At 48.4% G+C, this 21,210-nt stretch overlaps 1 protein-coding gene across 7 annotated transcripts in view; it reads right to left on the bottom strand.

Annotated features, from left to right (window-relative positions):
- The window catches only part of NCAM1 (neural cell adhesion molecule 1), a 214,709-nt gene that overhangs the window by 63,674 nt on the left and 129,825 nt on the right, over positions 1–21,210 (bottom strand). For all 7 annotated transcript variants that reach the window (XM_090027742.1, XM_090027743.1, XM_090027744.1 and 4 more), the window contains exons 2-6: positions 3,838–3,912; positions 2,619–2,837; positions 1,956–2,099; positions 869–1,006; positions 320–437 (exon numbers count right to left, since the gene is read on the bottom strand). In XM_090027742.1, the coding sequence (XP_089883868.1) occupies positions 320–437; positions 869–1,006; positions 1,956–2,099; positions 2,619–2,837; positions 3,838–3,912 (694 nt within the window). The remainder of the gene's footprint in view (positions 1–319; positions 438–868; positions 1,007–1,955; positions 2,100–2,618; positions 2,838–3,837; positions 3,913–21,210) is intronic.

The raw sequence follows: 21,210 nt of genomic DNA, 5'->3' as shown, positions 1-21,210 counted from the left end.
GCTCAATGAGCATAATTATAATACACCATCACCTCATAGGGACAGTTTGGGGCTCGTTAGGTTTAATCCATTCTCTCAGTTTGCACGGGAACACTGGGCAAAGAATGCTAATGGTGGGTGAACCATTACTGCCGGTAATGCTATTGTTTGAGCTATTCATTAAGTGAATCTGCTTTCCAATGCCCTGGGACACTGCTGTAACATAGCCCACATTACTCAAGCGAGCATGCTGCCTCCACTTCTGTGGCTGGCCCAGAGGGAGCCTGGGGGGAAACACCCACGCTCACAACCGAAAGAAACTCAGCTCAAGGCCTCTTACTTTGTCCAGCTCATGGTTGGCTCAGGAAAGCCATCAGCATCGCATATTAAGGTGACAGACTGGCTGAGGTTGGCAGTGGCATTCACGGTGCTCTGCCTGGCACGGACAGAAGGAGGCACTGGAAGAAAGGCAAGCCTAATTAGGGAGTGCAGGACACAGCATGTATGCAAGAAAGAACTGTGCAAAGCAACTTCCTACCCTTCGCTGCATGCACAGATCAGGGAGCACACCACATGACAGGTGAGGTCTCCAGGGAGAGGGGAGCTGGGGGCTCTCTGCACAGAAACCACTCTTTGGGAGCCAAACAAAGTTAATCCCTCATGCTGACTCACGAGACACTCAGGTTTCCTCTGGACATGGATAATTTTCTGTAAACATCTTGTAAACGTCCAACTGATTTCATGGGTGTTTTTATTTGACACAGCAAAGTGAGATTAATAAGCTTGCAACAATTTGTATGTATGAATTGATGGTGAGGCTGCCATCAAAGCGGGGAGCGCAGCAGCCGGTAGCCGGTCACCGTGGCTGCCCTGACTTCAAGCTGCTCACCATTCACAATGACCTGAATATCCTTAAAGTTGATCTCCCCGCGAGCCAGGATCCTGCCCTCACAGCGGTATGTCCCCTCATCTGTTTTCTTAATCCCCCGGATCTGCAGGTAGTTGTTGGACAGGACGACTAATCGAACTGGAAGAGACAAACGAAAGACAGCTTCACCCTTGGATCCTCTGAAGCCAGCTCTGATCAACAGGTACACCCTCCACTTCCCAGCCTGGAGATGTACCTTCCTTTTCCATCACATTAGTGGCATCCCCTATGCTAATGGACCTGACATGCTAGGAGACCTTCAGCTAGGAACAATTTCATTTCAGAGCAAACAGACAAGAAGTGCGGACACACCACTTTGCTAGTTTACACCTGACACTTTTTATTGTATTTTATTTTAGTTGTAGGTTGAATCAGTATCTGGACTGAACCAATGAGCCACATGCAGCTTACCTCCCTCCTAAAAGGGAAGCGGAGCGTGGATCTCAGCTATGAATACCTGGTGTCTGGGCTGAGGAGCTGGGAAATGCCACTGAGGCAGGAGACTACTCTAGGGTCACCTCCAAGAACCAACCGGTCACAACCACTGCTGTGTTCCAGGACCAGCAGAGGCCACAAAGGGGCTCTGGGTAGGGCATTTTTATTTTTGTCTCTATGGTATCCAGAGTCCAGTTAAAACACCAGGCTTTTAACTAGGTGGGACACGAGATCTTCCTCCTGAAAACAGCACCTCCATTTTCCAAATGAACCACTGCTTGTGATTCTCAGAGGCATTAACTAAGGATCTGGGTTAGTGCTGCTAGTCCTGGTTTACTGAGTGAGGGAGACCAGTACAGGTAGGTACAGGAGTCGCTTGCTTCTGCAGCTGAGCCGCTGAATCTGGCTGAGCAGGGAGTGGCTCGCTCAAGGTCACAGAGCAAATCAGGTAAAACTTGGGACTGGAGCACTTCACCCCCTTGCCTGCATGTGGACTGCATGCACAGACAGCCAGGACACAGTCCCTCATCCAGCAGCGCTGTGCCCACCATTATTTCCCGTGACCCACTGCCCCTTCTGCTGCCTGGCAGTGCCAAGCCCCCTACTTCCTTACCGTCCTTTTTCAGGGCAATGTCCCTGCCCTTATGCTTCCAGAAGATGGTGGGGGGTAGAGAGCTGACCACATCGCATACGATCACAGCGTCGTCCCCCTCCTTGAACTCCTGGGGGGTGGGGGCATTCTTGAACATCAGCTTCTCTGCAAGCCACAAGAGGGAACGGGGCAATGCGTCTGGCTTCCCCAGAGAGCAGTGGCCACTGTCCAATTACCAAGCCATGACCCCAGTGAAAGCAAAAGTGAAGCACGACTAAGCATGTGCCTGTCTGGAAAGTTTGCACCGCTACATGGAACATGTAAGCATGGTAGCTGTAGGTCACTTCTTGGTTCCCCTTCTACATGCATCCATCTCCTTTCCAGGCCTAGACCTCGCTCCCTCTCTACCTTCAAGCCTTTCCTCCCAAGCCAGGTACCTGTCCAACTCCCAGCCTCCCCTCATATGTGACCCTCACTGTCCACCTTCTCAGACAAAGCCTAAACTTCTGCTCTTTCCCTTTCCTCCGCCTCTGCTCACTTTCCAGCAATCCCCCTCCTTGACCTGAGACTTCCTTTCCTGCTTTTCCAGCTTCCCCCAACTGGCCAGGGCCTTGTCTTCCCACCAAGCCCCCTGCCGACCCAGATTCCCCCACACAAAGTCAAAGGTGAGAGCTGTGCTCCTACGGAAGATTTTCACGTTGACTGTGGCCTCGGACTCGCCCTCCTCTGCGCTGGAGACGACGCACTTGTAGATGCCGGCGTCATCGATGTTGGTGTTGTAGATGGTAAGTGTGGAAGAGGAGTCATCGTTCCGCACCACTGAGATGCGCTGCTGGTTGGGTGTCAGCTTCTCGCCATTGGGGGAGAACCAGGAGATGTCTTTGTCTTTGGCTTCCCCAGTCACTGGAGACAAAAAAACAGAACGTGTCAGCTAGCCAAGGCCTGAGTCCCATCTCCAGAGGATCCCATGTAGGGCCAACTGAGGGCTTGCTTCTGCTGTCAGGACCTGCTCAAGAGCCCGCATGCCACATCCCATGCCATTCTCCAGCCCCACCAGGACAGTTGCCTTCCCCCACTGCAAACTGTCCCTTAGATGTTGCCTCACAAATGCAACATGCTGGAGAGCAGAGAGGCTCTGGGGAAGCTGGTTCTCTGGCAAGACTGCATGCCCAGCTACACTTAAGCCCTACCGTGCCTTTGCTCTGTGCTGTACTCCAGCATACAGGTGTCCTAAGCTCATTTTTAATGAGCAACCTGACCGGTCCAGACAAACTGCACCAGCTGGTTTTGAAGAGCACCCTGTATCCAGCAGCATGTAGCTGTCTGGTACTGCATGGGGAACGTAGAAGAGGGCAGTGTTCCACAATGCTACACAGGAGAATGGATGGGGGTAGTTACTGTGAGTCCAAGTGCTGTCACCCGGGTGCTGGGGAGAAGTCATTAAAAATGCAGGATTCTGGAGGAATTACAATCCTTGACTGTTGAGACGAGAGATTTTCCCAGATGCATAAAGGACTCAGCTCCCAAATTCCCATCACAATGCTGGAAACTGGGACAGAAATAGCCTGGGTGATTTTGAAAATCTCAGTCTCAGAAGTAAGGCCTTTGGGGCACCAAACCTCGAGCAGAGGACAGATGCTGTGAAACGAGGTGTCCGCGTGCTGCTCTGCCTGGGCTGATGGGCCATCCTCAGTAGGTTTCATTGTTTACAGATGCTTGCTGGAGCATCCCTCACTCCCTGGAGGTCCATGCCGGTTGTGTCCCAGGACACTTATACCCATCATCTTTGCTGGGAGATCACAGTCACACCCACAACACAGGCTTTCTCCCTGGCTGTACCATGCTAACCAGGTTTCCCAAAAGGGCCTCCATGAATGGAGATGAAAGCACAGCCGTCCCTCACCTTGGCATAAGAAGAATTTGGACTCTCCAACGCTGATCTCCCCCTGACTTGGAACAATATCCACTTGTAGAGAGGCTGGAAAAGAAAGAGAGAGCATGCATGCACCGTGGTTAGAAGTCAGTCATCTCGAGTAAAAGCACCAAGGCTTCTTCCCCCCCGCGGCTCGCTTGGAAGAGCAGAACGTGAGGGCTCCAAGCAACAGCTTCATCGCTCCTGACCAGCATTGGACTTCGGGCCTTCCATCCCAAAGTGGCCCTTGCAGCCTGCCATGGGTGCTCTGAGTCACTTCTGCCTCACACCAGGCCCATGTAGAGGGATGTGAAAAGGTCCGACTTACCTGGCACCTTGTCCTACCCTGAGATCCACTATATGCCAGGCTTGGGGTAGGAGGGTTTTTTCAGGCAGGAACAAGAGTGTGCAGGAAGGAACAAAGCGGGTCCTAGGAGTCCGGCAGTGCAGTAACACACAGGCAACAGCTACTCAAGCATGTGAAGCCCCTGCTTTCCCTGCAAGTTCAGGGATGTACCACTACCTCACCTTCCCGGCAAGGTTAGGAATCCGTGCTGGTGTCAGAGATGACCAGCACAGCATTGCCAATTGGAGTGGGGGATTATTTTATATTGTACATTATGTTGCTTTGAAGTTTGCAGGCCTTATGCAGCAGCAGGTGCCAGTGACCAACTGATCCTGTTACCCACCCCGAGGTCCTGCAGCAGGAGAGAGCGTTCAGACTGCAGAGACAAATCAGTGCCCTGGGGGAAATGGGTTAGGCTTGGCAATGCCTTCCAGCCTCTCAGTATGGAGTCTGCAGGTGCTGGCGGATGTCAGGAGATGGACTCTACCACTACAGTCACAGCCCCCTCCTCTGTACTCTCAATCGCTGATCGGATGAATGGCAAAAATATGTGAGGCATGTTTTTTAATGTGCCCCCTCTCCCCACCCTCCAAACTCTTGGCTCCCAGATACTCTAGAGATGTCAAACGAAACCAGGAGAACCGAGTTGAATGGCAAGAGTTGCCCACGTCATCTCAAACAATCAATTCCTCACTGCCTCCTAGAAAGGAACAAGGGAGCTAACTGCTCAGGCTTGGACACGGTGCAACAGGTTTACACTCTGCCTCTAGTGAAACAGCGACCAGAGGATGCAGACAGGATCGATGAACAGGCAGCTAGATGGATGGGTGCTCGTGGTAACCTGACCGCAAATCAATCACCACAGGAGATTACCCTTCCTCCTTTATACACCTGCAGACGACAGCAGAGGTTCTCCCTCCCTACTTGCTGTTCCTTTCTTGTGAGGAATATTGCAGCAGGCCCTGGGTTTGTCTGGCTTCTCCTGGAGTATGTGCGTGTCTCCCCACAGCCCTGTGGATCACTCCAGCATTTGCAAACTGACCATGATGAGCAGTGCTATGGATGTCTTTTTAAGGCCAATCTTTTTTGGCAGGCGTGCCAAAACCTAAGCCCTGAACCCTTCCCCAGCACCTCTCCAATCCCCTTTGCCTGCCCGATATGTTGGTCTGCTTTCTGCTCCCCATCCCCTCCCCAGTCTGCCAAGTGCCACACACAGGGACTGCCCATGCCAGCCCTGTTTTAGGGCATAGTGCTCAGATGTCATAGCTAGCAACTTCGCTGAGGGCAAAAGAAGACCACTGTCCTAAATAGGACTCGATGTCAGAAGCAAAGGCCCAGGTAATAACCAAACAGAAACAGAGGATTGGACTCACTGGCATATTTTGACTGCTTTGAACTCTCCTGCCAGCAGACAAGCATCTGGTGTAAGTGGCCAGTTAATCAAGGGTAATAGCTGCTTTGTGGTAGCAGAGCCATACAAAGCAGGTGGAGCATGCCCATGAAAACAGCCCTTTCTGCCCCCAGATGGACATTTTAAAAATAATCCAGGTTGTACAAAACCTCCAGAGAAAACCCAGGGGTCTATCTGCTGTGGGAGACGTAAACGGTGCCAGGATCTGCCCCTCAAGAGCCTCCCTGTGGAAGTCTCTGCTTCCCTTGCTGGAAGCTACTGTCTCTCCTTCCTGTTTTCAATAAGGTACAGGCTGCCCTTTTAGCCCTTGCATCCAGCCTGTTTTATTCCTGTCTAATCTCATTTCTCTTGACCATACCACTTTAATATCATTCACTGCCAGACAGAGCTGCAGGGACAAAGGACCAAACAGAATAAAAGGCTAAAGGTTTATTAGATTCAGTTGCAGCAAGCACTAAACAGCCTCGTTCTACAAGCAGTGTTTTTCCTTTCTATTAATCCTTCCGACGTCCAACAGTTTACTCCCTGCTCTTCCTGAGCAGGTGTCTGCCCTGCAACATGAAAGTAGGAGTGTTACAAGGGGCCTCATGGCTTGCAAACCAGACCCCCAAATCCCCTGGCATGGGTCGACATCTCAGCAATGTCCGTTAACAAGACAATCACCTTCCTGTTTTAAAATGGGGCTGGCAGAAGTGCGCATTGCAAGTAATTCATTGCATGCTGCTATATAGCATCATCCAAGAACAGGAAGATGCTAGAGTGGTGCAGCCCCATGGGGGTTGAATTTTAAGGGGCTCCAAAGCTGGCAGTCGGTGCCAGAAGAAGGGAGCTACATTTAAAAGACTAGATACAACACCAGGTACAACCTTTTCAGTGAATTTGCAACTGGGCCAGGCAAGTCCATCTGGATGCTGCCTCGTCTTCAGAACCGGAATGATGGCTCCAGTTTCAGAACAGAATTTCAAGAGCTGCGAGCCAAGCGCTGTCACTCAGGAAGGATTTGGGGGTCTTTAAGAGAACAGCTAACTTTGCATGCATCTGTTGTGCTGGAAGAAGCCCAAAGGTTTCCACAAATGCCGCTGTAACAACATTTTGGGATACATGTTCAGGCAGGGGCTTTCCTGGATGATGCATAGTCAGAGAGAGATGCAGACTGCCATTAGCACAGGGTGCCTAAACACAGGCTCATAAATCTCCATTTAGGCATTAGAGGAAAGCCCAGGTTTTCAAAAGCCCTCCACAGCCCTGACTGAGGGCACCTGTCTCGGGTCAGATCACTGATGTCGATACCAAAGTACAGATTTAGGAGCTTAAATGTAGGTTCCTAACTGAAAATCTGTGCCACTCGTTTCAATGGCATTGACTGGTATTTAACAGAGCAAAAAGAAAGCCCTGATTAATGTCCATTTCAGGAGCCTTCCTGAAAACAAACATGGAGATTCAATATACTGAATGTGTGGCAGGGGTACACTAACATGGAGCCTGCTGTGCAAATCAGCCAGTCACTAGAAATTCAAGGTCCAGGCTGATACTGATCCCATCGTATCTCCAAACTGATCCATCCCAGAGGATCTGAGTGAGACTCGGGGCTCCAAGCCACCTTGGGCTTTTGCAATGCTATTCCAACATCTATGCCACATGAACGAGAGCAAAAAAAAAAAAAAAAAAAAAGCAATGCTCCCTGCTCCCTTCCCTCTGCATCCCCAATCAAGCAGTCTACAGCACTGGATAGCAAGGACACTGAATACCTTTCTCCCAGCAACTGGGATCTCGCTGCCCTGTTCCTTCGCAGTGTAAGTTATGAGCCATTAGGCACTGGATGTAATTGGACGCTGGCTCTCTTCCAAGTGCAGATGAATGCTCTATCAGCTCCTTGGCCTAACAAGGCCGGGTCAAAGAAAGAATTTCAGGCAGCCAGGTCTAATGTGTGTGATTTCTAAATTGCAGCCATTAGTTTGCAGAAAACAACCATCTTAAATCGGGCTATTTCTCCAGCCTGCATAGGCAAAGCATTCCTCATCTCCTCTACCACAGACACTTAGTCCATCACCTTTTGTGCCAGACCCCATGCCCTTCTCCTGGGGCGGCTCGCTTTGTTGCTCAGCCACAAAGCCATACATCTTGGAAGCCTGCCCCTTCCAGGATTTGAAAACACGTGTGGCTCCTGTAAAAAGGTACATGAAAACCTGGGAAAGGGAGGCAAGGCTATTGAGTTAGCCAGTGCTGGAGCTTGTGCCGTTAATCATCAGAGGGCTTCAAACACCCACGAAGGATGCAGGGGCTCTGTCTACTGTCAGTCAAGTACTGGGACGAAGGGCAAGAGGAAGGAGAGACATCCAAACTATACCACAGTAACAGGAACGCAAGGAGCTGCTCCTCTCCGACAACAGCAATGCTCACACCTACTGTAGCACTTCCTGTCTGCAATGGGTCCAGTTCTCCCACTGCTCGTCCCAGTGTAAATGAGAAGGCATTTTGCTGAAGCCAACAGATGTGTGTGAGTGAGAAGATGGACATGTCCAGAGTTGAACGGGGGGAAGCCCCCAGCTCTGAAAGGAGAGACTGTACGAGAGAAACCCGAGCACGTGCTCCTGTGCACAAGGAGACCAGATCATTACCCATGTCAATGTAAACATGGGAGCTATGCCCATTTTCACCCAGCTCAAGATCGGGTTATAAGCTGAGGAGGGAGGAAACTAGTAAGCTTGTACAGAAAACATTCCCTGACTAATGTTCACTATACGAGGAGGATGAAATCCTATAGTGGCTGTAGGATTCTGTATCTGGGACTCCATTCCCTACAAAGACACGTGGGACAGAGCAGAAGATGTTATTTCTGGAAAGTCGGACGTTTTCCTTGACATCCCGCTGGACTTTTCTATAGGGGACAGTCAGTTATGGCTCATTCCAGAGTCCAAGGTGCAGCTTTTCTAGATAGCATGTGACCTTTCCAGCTACAGAGCAAAAACCCAGAAGCTGCTAATTTAGCCACCCTTCACACTGAAGTCCCAGGGTTTTCCTCTCATGTTTCCTTCTGTCACCTGGCACCTAGAGGTTCGTTTCTGTGGGGAGCTTCCTCCCTTGTACAAAGCCCGACCCCACCAGGAGCACAGGCTGCACCTGGGGTTTAGTAGCTCTGGCAGGGCTTTTACACCCTTTGGCTTTCTGACTGGAGACTCCCTCCCTTTCTCCTCATCAACGGACGCTCTGAAGAAACCTGCTCTTTTTTTTTTCCAAAACAGCTTTTACCACCTGCTTTCCAGCTCCAGACAAGAGGAAAGCACTTCAGGTCTCATGCAAATTGTATGGCAGGCCTCCGCATTGGCCTGGCACTGGTATCCAATACAACACATTGGATACTGCTGCAGCACTGCCACAACTAAACACTACTCCGCACTCGGACTGATGAAACGCGTGACATTTTAACCTTTAATTTTCTTCCAAAACAGAAGCCCAGAACCTGCCTGCACCCCACCTCGGAGCAGAGCATGCTGACACAACGAGAGCCTGTCTAATGGCTGCAGGCATTCAGCTTGCTGCAACAACACATGAAGCAAAACCCCTGTCACTTGAACTAAGACGAGGCTGACCATGCTTCCACCTTCCCTGTCTGGTGTGGGGATACCACCTATGAACTCTGCATGCTTAAGTGCGGAGTTGCACTTGAATGTAAATCGTTCTCCGAAACGTTGGTTTTGCAGTGGAGACCGGCCCTGTGCAAAAGCTTCTAATTAATTCCACATCTCACTCTCTCTCCTCAGATAAACCCTTGCAGCAAACACCAGGGCTTTGTTGGGATGTCTCTGACCTGCTTTCACAGAAGCTAGTTTGAGATCTAATATAAATCCACAAGGTTTTTGGGTGGGTTTTTTTTCCACCCTACAAAACATAATGTATCAGGGGACCTCTTCTACATTTCCAATAGCTGCTGCTGGCTGTGACAAGGGCTTGGGTTATTAATGTCTTTCAGGCTGCTCCCAGGTGTTTTCCGTTACAGCTAGCAATGAGGAAAAAAAAAGGCTTATATAAAGCGCTGAACTTTTCATCACCCCAGATTTCGGTTTCACATCCATATTCTGCCCCAAGTTGCATGAATGTTTGCATAGAAGACGCAACAGAATCAAGAGACTTGCAGCCAGCCACCGAACCAGCAGACAGATTCATGGAAACGCCAAATCCCAACATGAGAAACAAGGATTTTCAGTGATACCTTTTGCAGGGCGAGCTGTACAGTTGTGACAGATTAAACAAGTTTTCAAAGTGCTCTGCCTTTCTGCCCCAATGTGCATCTTGCATCTCTTGCAACTATACAGCTGCTCCTATAGAAGGTATCACCTAAATCACCCCGGCCTCTCATTTATTTCCTGGACCATTAGGGCTACAACTGTGCGACCATGTTTTAAGCACAGTGTGGAGAGCCAGGATTTCCAGAAAGTGCAGAGCCAGGCCTCCAAGGCCTCAGCACCCACGGCTGGAGCCACGTTTCCCCAGGCATTTTGCTGGCCTTCACATAGAATTACATCTCTGAAGATATTCATGGTGGCCAAACACTAAATGATCCATACTCACATTGCACGTATTGCCAGAGTCCACTGCTCTGGATGAACTCATTGTTGCTGCAATTCCCTACAAAGGCTCTGTCTAAGGAAAATGTCCATTTGGGTCTCATGGGGAGACAGCGCAAGGCACTGAGTTCCAGACGCACGGCAGGAAGAGACGGCTTGTCCGTGCCTTCTTCCATCGATGCTCCACTGGGCTGACGAAACCCCCCTGCCAGAGCAGCGAGGAGGTAGCGCTGGGTGAGAACTCGCTGGAAGGCAGGGCAGCAATTCTGTGAAGTTAAGACATGCAGGGGATCTTGTTTCATAACCAAGAGCCCCCCTGTGAGCCAGGTCCAGGATGAAGTTACTGCACTTCAGGGAATGCCCTCCTGCTGTTGGTTACTAACCTGGAAGCAGCAATGCTGCCTTTACACGAACATGAAACCATGCCACGGGTGGTGTTGTGATTAATACTATGAACCAGTCTTGAGCTTAGTTAAGTTACTTCACACTGCCTCAGCTTCTCCACTTGTGGCATGGAGATCTAACTCATGTTCATTTGACTCCTACGCTCACGGCGCATTACAGGACCTGCCTGCAAAAGGTGCACTGGAAACAGTCAGCGTTACTAAATGTATCCCTGTCACTAACAGTTTAAGACCTACTCAAATCAGAAGGTACTTCCACCATAAGAAATGCTTCTGCGGCATCACTGACAAACAGACAACATCCACTAACAAAGTCAGCCAGTTGAGCCAGATGGGCTATCGGACCCTCTTCATCAACAGCAAGGTACTGGGAGTGCTGCTAATGACACCAAACGTGGTCCCTTCACTACTGCAGTGGTTGTGCAGCAGTTCATTTACTCACTGAATCCCAAAGCTTTGTTTCATTGTACGAAATGACCGTAAGCTCCTGAGGACGCCGTATACAGCACCTGACAATGGCACCCAGAACTTGGCTCGGCCTTCAGAGATGGCCACACAAATTATAACACCTCCACCACCAAGCACAGGATGAAAAATCAGGGCCAGAGACTGCCATAGGAAAGAGTGCGATACCCCCATGAGGAGATAATTTCCTGACAAACTCCTGACGGGGAGCTTTTGCAGAGGAAATATGCCATGAGACCTCTACCATCATGGGATAGAGTCACGGGGCTGAGATCCTCATCCTGCCCGGTGTCAGAAATGCAGAGAAGCCTCCTTCCCGTATAATACATTTGCCTAAAAGATAGAGAGGGGGCCTGTTCTACCTATAATTTGAGTTGCAGTTCAACTACAACGCCAGCTCTCTTGCGGGTGAGAGAAATGTGAAACAGTGCAGAAAAGTGAGGCCGTGTAAGAAACAATCATTTCCCTATCGGAGTTCTCAAAACCTGAATTCCGCAGCATACTTGATCCCTGTGAAATTCGTCCTGGGAAATAGGAACAAAGTCAGAGACCCCATCTGCTCAGCAACACACGCTGGCTGTTTGCACCAAGTCTCAAGGAGGGCGAAGAATGCACGATTCCACTTTCAAAGCACGTTTCCTTTGGAGTCCAGGGATCCACTGGCACCAACACGTACACCAGAGTAGGCTGAAATCGGTGATTTAAATCAATCAAGATTTAAAATCGGCAAGCAGGAAGCTTCATTTAAATAATCAGTTTTAATCTAGCTCTGCAACTGTACTTTTTAGTTATTTTCCCAAGGAAATGTTGATTTTCACTGGTTGGCATCCTTTAAATCAGGCTGATTATTTAACAAAACACAGGCTTCACAATGAATTAGTTGCTTCTTTTTTGCTAAACCAGGAGGATGCACTGCATCTATAAATATTTATTTTAACAATTATGTAGCTTTACATACATTTAACTCCTTGTTTTTACATTTTTTTTATGTTGGAAAATGGTGAATGACACATTTCTTATTTACTGGATGATTAATTTTTTTTTTGCTTGTAATTTGTGTCAAGCTGAATTTGGATGGAAATTGGAATTCAATTAACTATGCACACAAACAGCATATTAAAGCTGTCTTTATTAACTAAATTAAACTATGTGCTGGATGGTTAAGGGAAAAAAACAACATTTATCAAGACACGATTTGAACGTACAACAAAACCTATTAAACAAAGAAAATGTTATATGTAGCTAGAGATGTGACCCAATTGTTTCTGGTCAACATGTCCTTCAAACAGATAGAATAAACCTCATCTTCAGTCTCTAAGATGGATACAGTGATTAGTGTTTTTCTCACTACCGTCTCGCACACATTGCACTTCGCCAGCTGTGAGACACTGAAGTCCACACAGGGTCTCTACCTTACCCCTATGCCACCAGTACCAGAGGACTTGATTCAGAAACCAAACATGTTATCCTACTCCCATGCAAGACAGTGGTAAGACTTCTATTGATATCCACGGTGCAGGATCAAGCCCCTCATTTTCAACACCTCCCCGAGTTAGACGTAAAGCCAACTCCCCTGCTTGAGCTCACATCTGATATAGCTGTGTTATGCTGGTCCCTCTCTACTTCCTAGCAGCCCAATGCCATGAGAAGGCATGTGGACTTAACAGTCTCCATCTCTGGCAATCATCTCTCGCTCTTCCTATCGAGGTCAGTGTCAATACCTCATTTTACATATGGAGAAAGACACAGAGGGAAGGGAAGTGACTTGTCCTGGGTCTCCGAGGAGGTCAATGGCAGTGCTGTAGGACACAAGTACCCTCAATCCAGTTCAATGCCTTCAGGAACCCACAAAAGATACAAGTCAGAGATGGAGGCAAAAGACTTTTAGTGAATACACCAAGAGACCAGTACTCTCTAGCAAGGCTCCTGTGATAGACTACGGTCATAAACTTCTAGAAGAAGGTTTCAGACTGGATACAAGGAAAAGCTTCTTCACATTCGTGTGACCAGACTCTGGAATAGACTCCCAGTGGGGGTGGTGTATGCACCTACCCTGGAGATCTTTAAAAGGAGCCTGGACGCACACCTTGCTGGGGTTATTTGACCCCCCCCCCAGTCTTTCCCCCTCACAGTCTTTCGGGGTCTGGACCCGATGATCTCATGACGTCCCTTCCAGCCCTAAACTTCTGTGAATTTGTGACTAGCTGCATGGTGGCATCACTCTGCGTGACTATGCCCCTGCAGCCATTCTTCCAGACTCAGTCCCTCCTCAACTCAGATCCCTTTCTCCAGGTCTCTCTCCCTGCAGCAAGGGAGGAACCTCTTTTTTCATACAAGTCTGTGCTTTCATGGGATCAACTGCCTCCCTCCCTGGGATTTCCCGTGAGCAATATCAACTTGCAGACCTAAGAAAAAGAGACTGATCCCTTGGACCAGTCTTCTGCAATGCTTAGAGTCAATGCTGGGAATTTCCTTCTGTCCCATCCTCTTCTGCACATCTCCATCTCCAAAGTGCCACTTCTCCTCTCACACATGCCTGATTCCTTCAGCACCAGACAACAAGTTGAAACAACAGGACTCAGATACTTGTATCAAGGAGAAGAAATGCTGATGTGCAGGAAACTGCTCCCTCTACACTTGTTTTCCTTTATCCCAGAACAACCATGTAACACCAGTTTTATTCCTATAAAAAACCACTGCTGTCAGAGGCACTGATATGGCCTTTAAAAATGTCAGTGTCTTGTTGAGAGTTTCTATTAAACAGTGACAGCTTGACAACAAAACTTACTGAGCGGGCAGCACTATCATAATAAATGACCATGGAAAGCAGGCAGAGCATCGGGGGCGCCGCTGGACTCTCCCCGGGATGGAAAAAATCAGTGTTGCTAGAATACGTTTAATCCTGAAGGTATTTGCTATTATTTTTTATTCTGCTGCTCCTGTATGCAGTCCAGAGGGCTGATTGCATGCCCTTTGTCCTAGCTAGGGCACTGCCGTGCCTACTTCCTTTCACAGGGTGGGCACATCCTTTGCAAATCGGTCCAAATGCCATTGCTCCCTGCACCCTCCAGAGCAACAATGACTTAGAGGGGCTCCCCTCGTAAAGGAAGAATTTTGCTGGAGAAAAAGGCCAGGAGAGGGGAAACAGCCAGCCCACAAATCAGCAATTCAAGACTTCCAGCTGGATGCGGGAAAGGTGGTGTCGCTCGGATTCCTTCCTCTCCTGCCACGTTGTACTTGCTTGCTTACCCCCAGGTACAGGATTGAAATGCACATCAGACCTTTTCATTTCCACTTCAAACACATGTCCAGCAATAGTATAAATCAGAGAATACTGAACCTGCGGGAAAGCCAGCTGGGGTTCTGCCGGTCTCATTTTGCCCAGAGCGGCACAAAACACAGAGCCAGCCCTTATTACAAATGCCAAGGTAATATATGAGTCCCCCACATGGAGGCACCAGTGTGGAACCTGAGGTTGCTTACAAATAGGAGACCGTCCCTCAATTCAAACCGTGACGGTCACGTGGACGATACCTGGAGGGGCGCTGGGACAACTGAGCCACTCCTCCTTGGAGACCCACTCCTGCAGTTTTCGACTGACATTTTGCTAGGGAGGCCACCCATTTTGGCTGCTGTCTTTTGTGTGCTCAGCCCAAGATTGTTTTAAGGGGGATGGCATACAGAGGGTGCGTGTTCAGGCCCACTGAAGATGACTCCAGCTGTGCAGTCAATCACTTGCCACAAAGTAAAGGACCTTGTAAAATCTCAGTGTTTACAAACTCTGACAACTGTCAAGGCGTGCACTATTTCAGCGAACCACTCTGGATTTACACCCAGAAAGACACCGGGAACTCTGCTGTATTCAGTCTCATCAGTACCTGCTAATATGTACCCAGTAGAGCCATCCCATTTAGACATATGGAGGTTGGCTTGGGCCTATTCCTATAATAACTATTTTTACTCCAGCACATTGTCATGCGCACAAAGCGAGATGTTCACAGAACCAATCTATTCATTTGCAACAACTCCTTGTAATTTGGGATGTTACGTTTGAATAAGGTATCTTGCCAGACATCTCCTATGCTTTTTTCCACTCATTCTGTCCAAGTGCCTACAATGTTAATTCATTAGAGGCTCAATTTTTCAATTCATAAACTCAACCTTCATTCAAAGGTACACGTCACGCAAACTGATGGGTTCCTTAATCTGAACTGACACGGCAATGCTGAGGCAGGACAAGGCTTTCTTTCATCCTTGAGCAGCTCCTATAGCAAGGAGATATATATATATACACACACACACACACACACACACACACACACACACATATACATATATAAAGAAAGAAAATCTCTCAAAAGATCCACATTTCTTTTGTCAAGAGAAGGAGGATCTCTCATGCTGGGCTAGCCATCCATCCAGCCGTGTTTTACAGTCTATGGCTCTGAATGCAGGTACAGAACTGTACAGAGCATGAAAGCGATAGTGCTAGTGAGTGGTCTCATTCTGCCCAGGTGCAAAGACAGGCCTTAGCCTGGTGGTTAGGACATTATCATGGGACCTGAGAGATCCAGGCTCGGTATCTCTGGTGTAACGCCAATGATCTGTGTTAACTACAGCAAGGTAGGGGTAGCAACCAGATCCTAGATGGGGGGGGACCTTCGTCATCTAAAGTGTTTTGGTCACCAGGAGGAAATGCACCGAATAACATTTTAATATTTATAATTATACTATAATTAATATTTATAATATTTCTAGCACAACCCAAAAAATGAACTTGACTCAGATCTCCAAAAACAGACAGTTTGACCAGCTGTATTTCTGGCCTTTTAATCACAAGAAGAAATGTTTTAAAAATCATGGTATAATTCGTCTCTCCTGCATTTTCTAACCAACTTAACGTCAACATCTTGAGTCACACGTCTCCACTTCTGCAACTGCCAGTGGTTGCTTTCAACCTCATTAAAAAAAAACCAGATCAAAATAAGCACATCTGTGCCTGCCCCTCATTTCATCAGACAGAGGAACCGGTGGGCATTACTATCTCCCCTACTGTCTGGATAGATTTTGCTCATCAGACATTTGGAACTGTTCCTGTTTTTTCTGCACCATTCTGCAGCACAGTGGGTGAACTGAAGCCAATATAATTTTGCAGTTTTTTCTGTTTGCCTAGAAACGCAGTTTTTTTAGTTGTATACACACACTTTTCCTCTCGACACAACAGCCACTACGGTTTTTATATAAGCCCCTTCCCCACGTAGCATCCCAGTATTTTGACAAACATAACGGATGAGAAAATAGATTCTTACTTAACGCTTCAAATAGTGAGCAATGCTGATCTGCCTACAACTCTTACCGGAGGTTCCAGCAAACAATCACTATGCTCAGCAGGTCACCTGCAGCAAAAATGATACAGATGCTATGTTTTCTAGGCCAGTTCAAAGAAACCATTTTCCATTTCCCTGCCTTCCCCTCCTCTTACCCATCCCACTAATTCAGCTCATCTCAAACACGGCCTGAAGTGGTAAGTATTTAGTTAATAGCTTTGTATAAAAACAAATCATAGCTGCACAGTTAACAAAGGTGCTTTTTTTTTATTTCAGACTGTCGTTAGCAGCAGGTCTGCAGGATTACAGGAGCAGGGCTGCCTTCTGAAGCATGCACAATAGGCTTAAACACTCAAGCTGTTTAAAATGGCAAAAAGACAGCAGTAAGGTAATCCCTGAGCAAATGCAGCATCCTGAGCATCTCACACTGACTAGTATCGCAACCATTTCCTCAGCCATCTAGGCTTCTCTAACCTCCACCAACATCCCTGATGGCTCCTAAGGGTAGCTTTAGATGCCTGGGGTGGTTTCTTGTGGCTAGACCATTGCTTTGGGATGCAGGGACCATTACCCAGACAAGTATTGCTGACTGACTCCTTTTATGGCCTTAGTCAAGTGGCTGAAATGTCTGTGCCAGAATAGGGACTACCACCGAGGACGTCCCCACCCCGTGCTCTGGCTGACAGATCATACTGCTCAATCCTAGTACATACGTGTCTAGGTACAACATGGTGAGTACAGATGCAGGACGCAGCTTGTGCTATTACTACACCAGAGGCAGAACACAGCACAAATGTTTCCACAGAGCCCATCCTGAATAAAACACCACAAGGCAAAGGCCAGGCTAAAACATACAAACCATGTGAATTACTATGTACATTCAAGAGGGCAAAGCAGAGCAGAGAGAAGGAGATAAGGAACAGAGCAGGCCCTCCGCGGTGCAGAGCTCCCAGGGGCATGGTCTAGATGCTAGGAGCTGAGCCCAAGGCTGTATTTGCTATAATCTTCGGCATAATAATTTCTGGGCAGCCATTCAAACATGAAAGTGCACCAGGGCTGCTAACCGACTGAGTTTCCCACGACAGCCAGAGATTAATATTATATCCATTGTGGTGCAACAAAACAATTTGAAAAGCTTGCACCATGCTACTCCTTAGGAACTGGCCCAATCCCAATTACCACAGAGAAGAACCACAGCAGCTCATCTGCACACAACAGAGATACATGAAGAGGAAAAAAAACCCTGTTTGTCAATCTATGTAATTTTCAACATAATTTTTCCTAGGATTCTGTAAAAATAATAGATGCAGGAGCCAGAAAAATAGATAATGGGATGCAGGGCCTTTCACCGGTGATGGTGTCAGGTCCTTGACTTGCCTCAAATGACCCCCCACATAAGTGATGGAGGAAGTTGGAAACCTCCCACTGTATTTATGTAGAATCAGTCTTTGAGAATGGCCTCAAATTGCTGAAGGAAGATGACAGAAGTTACCAGGAAGCTCTGGTTGTGGCGTCTACCTCACCTTCCTGGCAGAGGAGAAATGGGGTACGGCACTGAAGGGCTTATGGAAGTGGATGGAGCCAATACAAAGTTACACTACAAGCTCATGTGTACAGGACATGGGACAGCAGGGGGTCTCTAGGTCCCACTGCAACAAAAACGAATACTCCCTTCTACTATAGTGCCTCATCTACCAAACTCCTAACACTTCATAAGGGAGCACAGAGTATCCAGATTCCCATTTCAGGATGCAGAAATGGAGGAACTGGGATACTAAGGGACATGGAGTGAACTGGTGCAGAGCTGGGACTAGAACCCAGGTCACTTGATACCAACGTTGTCCCAGACCCTGGGCTCCTCTCATTAAAATGAAGCAAACCCAACAGCTCTGAATGCACCTTCCATGTGCACATCACAACGGTTTGGGAAGCAGACCCTCAGGATGTGACAACAGCAGCCAAATTACTTGCTGCCAGGCTTTCTGATCCCAATGAAGGCCAAGGCCTTTCCCGGAGACCAAGGCTCTAGACCCTGCAGTGCACCTGTCACTAACATCAGGGCTCCCCACAGCTTGTATCACCTGCTAGAGAAGCACTTCTTTTTCCTAAACTAGTGGTGAAGCTGGCCATTTCCTTGCGTGAGATCTGCCTAATTCAGGTGGAACCAGTCCTAGATTTTTCCCTCTGTGAATAGATCCTTTCCCAGGGCCCAAGCCCATGCTCCTTGCAGAGTACCTGTGCTGCTAGAGCTGCCCCATCTAACCATATTACAAGCACACAACAAATACTAATGGGCTCTTTAGTCTATTGGATAAAAGCACAACAAGAAAACCATGGTGGGAAGGTGTTGTCACAGGAATTCAGATTGGAAATATGGCAAAAAGAAAATCAAGGAGGACAATTAGCCACCAGAACTGACTGTTAAGGGAAGTGGTTGAGTTTCATGTCAGGGAGACTTGCAATTCAAGAGGGCAAATGCCACCCTGGAAAACACTTTATTGGGCTCCTGCTGGACTGACTTGATAGGATTTTGGACAGTGCTGTACAAGACAGCAGAGGCAAAGATCCCATGAAGCTTTCTGGGCTTAAATCTATCCATCTAAGAAACGAAGCAAAATTTATTCACCTCACTCATTGCTGACCTTTTACATCTTCTCTCTGAAATCTGGATGGTGAAACTGAAGCATTCAGTCTCCATTCGGGGATCTCAAACACTGACCTAGTTGGGTTTGGGTTGCACGTAACAGAATAAATACCCTTATTTCCTCTTTCCATAGGAATTATGAAGAAATTTTCAAAATATGTTTATTCATATTCAACTCCCAGTACTGGGACTTCTACAGCATTCGTGCTGCTTAAGAGGCCTGGCAATATCCCTTCAGGAGATCAAGTACAGCAACCCAAATTCAAAAGTTTGCTTCACAGGAAACACATGCTCGAACCTGCCACAAATAAAGCAGTGTTTCAAATGGCAGTTGTACGCATCTAACAAGCCAGGGAGGCTTGCGTAGAATAGCAACTTGCAACACCGGGAACACAGGACTGTCTGCCTTTGCATGTTGGTCCGGATGATTGCGAACCCCCAGCAGGCCAGGGAGCTACAGTTAAAGAAACCAGCGCAGGGTCCTGCCGGGTATGACTGAAATTTTGCAAGACCCAAGCCCTGGCCACCGAGGGGCAGAAATGCACCCTCCATGGCTGTGGAGCCCTGCTTCCACTCCCAAAGCAGCACACAGACGCATCATGTCTGCTATGAACCACTCTTCTCCCCGTAAAAAGCCCACACAGCTCTGCTGCAGGATAATGTAGAAGTGCCAGCTTCAGCAAGGGCTCCTGCCTGCCAAAACAACACGCTCCTGCTTTTAATGCATTTTTGCCACCCTTCTAACCAAGGACATAACGTGAGGAGGTAATGGGCACGATGAATTCCTCTGCTCTGACAAACGGCTGCTATTCAATATGAACACTTCGCAGGGGAAGCATTAGCTGCCCACCAGGTCGGATTGTGAGGCTGACCCAGCACTCCTGGAACAGCTGCAGCAAAGCTTAGAGGTGCACTGGCACTATTAACCACTGGTTTTCCAGCAGCTTTTTCCAGCCAGAGCCTGACTTATGAGACCTCAACGTGGCAGCAGGTTGAAGAGTTCATTCACAATCAAATTAATCCTTTTTTCTTTATGCAATGAAGCAAGAAATGAAAAGTGCTGCATGGCCAGATTCGGCCTTCCTGACTTGGCTTGGGCAGTGTTTTTTCCACACAAGCAGCCCCTAGAGATTTTTGCAGGGTGAGGAAGAGGATTAGGATCCAGTCAATCATAAGAAGAATAAGCACCCCCATCCTCCCTCTGCCACAAGCTTCTTGCAGTACATGCCAGGGCAGGAAAGCTGCCTCCCTCCCACAGCTGCAACCTTTGCAAGGTAAATGAAGAAGCAGGCAAGAAACGGGAGAGAATGGCCCCTGTACTCTGCCCCCGAGTCGTGGCTGGGTCCCCGCTCTGTTCTCATGGCCGTACAGGCAAACATTGCAAGATGCCAATCCAGCCCTTAGTGATGTGAACACCTTGCTCCCCTGTTCACAAGTGTGTGCCCACAGCATCAATGCAAAAGCAGATGTTGTGTAGTGCAATGCCATCCCCTGCCTGATGCCTCTGGGGTCACGTGTGCAGAGGCAGGAAGGGAAACCGGGGTCCTCGTTCTGTCCGAGTTGCTGACACTTGAAAACGAAGCGCCTTTCATGCCAACTACTGAGAAGCACCACTTCTAAAAGCAGAACTTCCCAGCTGAACGATTAACTGCTGTTCACTTCCCATCAAAGCACCCAGTAACACCCTCCACCGTCTCCCCTGCAGGGCTGAAAACCGAGACATCCTTCAGTCACAGTCTGGAACTTGGCTTCTCCCCTTCCATCCTGGCCCACGGCTACTCCCCTTGAAATAACCGGCAGAACTCCCAGGGCCGTTGCTGGCCCCGGCAGGTCAACTGCTCGTGAAGGAACGGTTACGCTCAGGTCTTCATCGCTCTCAGACACTCCAAATCCTTGCAGCTAAGCCAGGCTCTCGCCTGCATAAGCTAGCAGCTAAGCCGCCCACACAGTCCAGCCCAATCTGTGATTTTCCAGAACCTCACTTCCCCGTTTCTCTGTCACATCAAACAGGAGAAGCAGAATTGTGCAAGGTGCTCAAGTCTCACTTTCAAAAGCGACCTGGGGCTACACCCATGCCCCTCCATCCAGTGTCTGCAGCACAGTGGAGAGTGGCAGTTCCCAATCTGTGGTCCATGGACTGCTGGTAGCTCAGTGGGCCTCGGTCAGGAGTCTGCAGGAGGAAAGGATTTGGTGCAACTGATC

This window comes from Crocodylus siamensis, chromosome 14 (genome assembly GCF_052110815.1).
Source record: "Crocodylus siamensis isolate JL-2025a chromosome 14, ASM5211081v1, whole genome shotgun sequence".
NCBI lineage: Eukaryota > Metazoa > Chordata > Crocodylia > Crocodylidae > Crocodylus > Crocodylus siamensis.
This window is presented reverse-complemented; position numbering and strand designations above follow the sequence as displayed.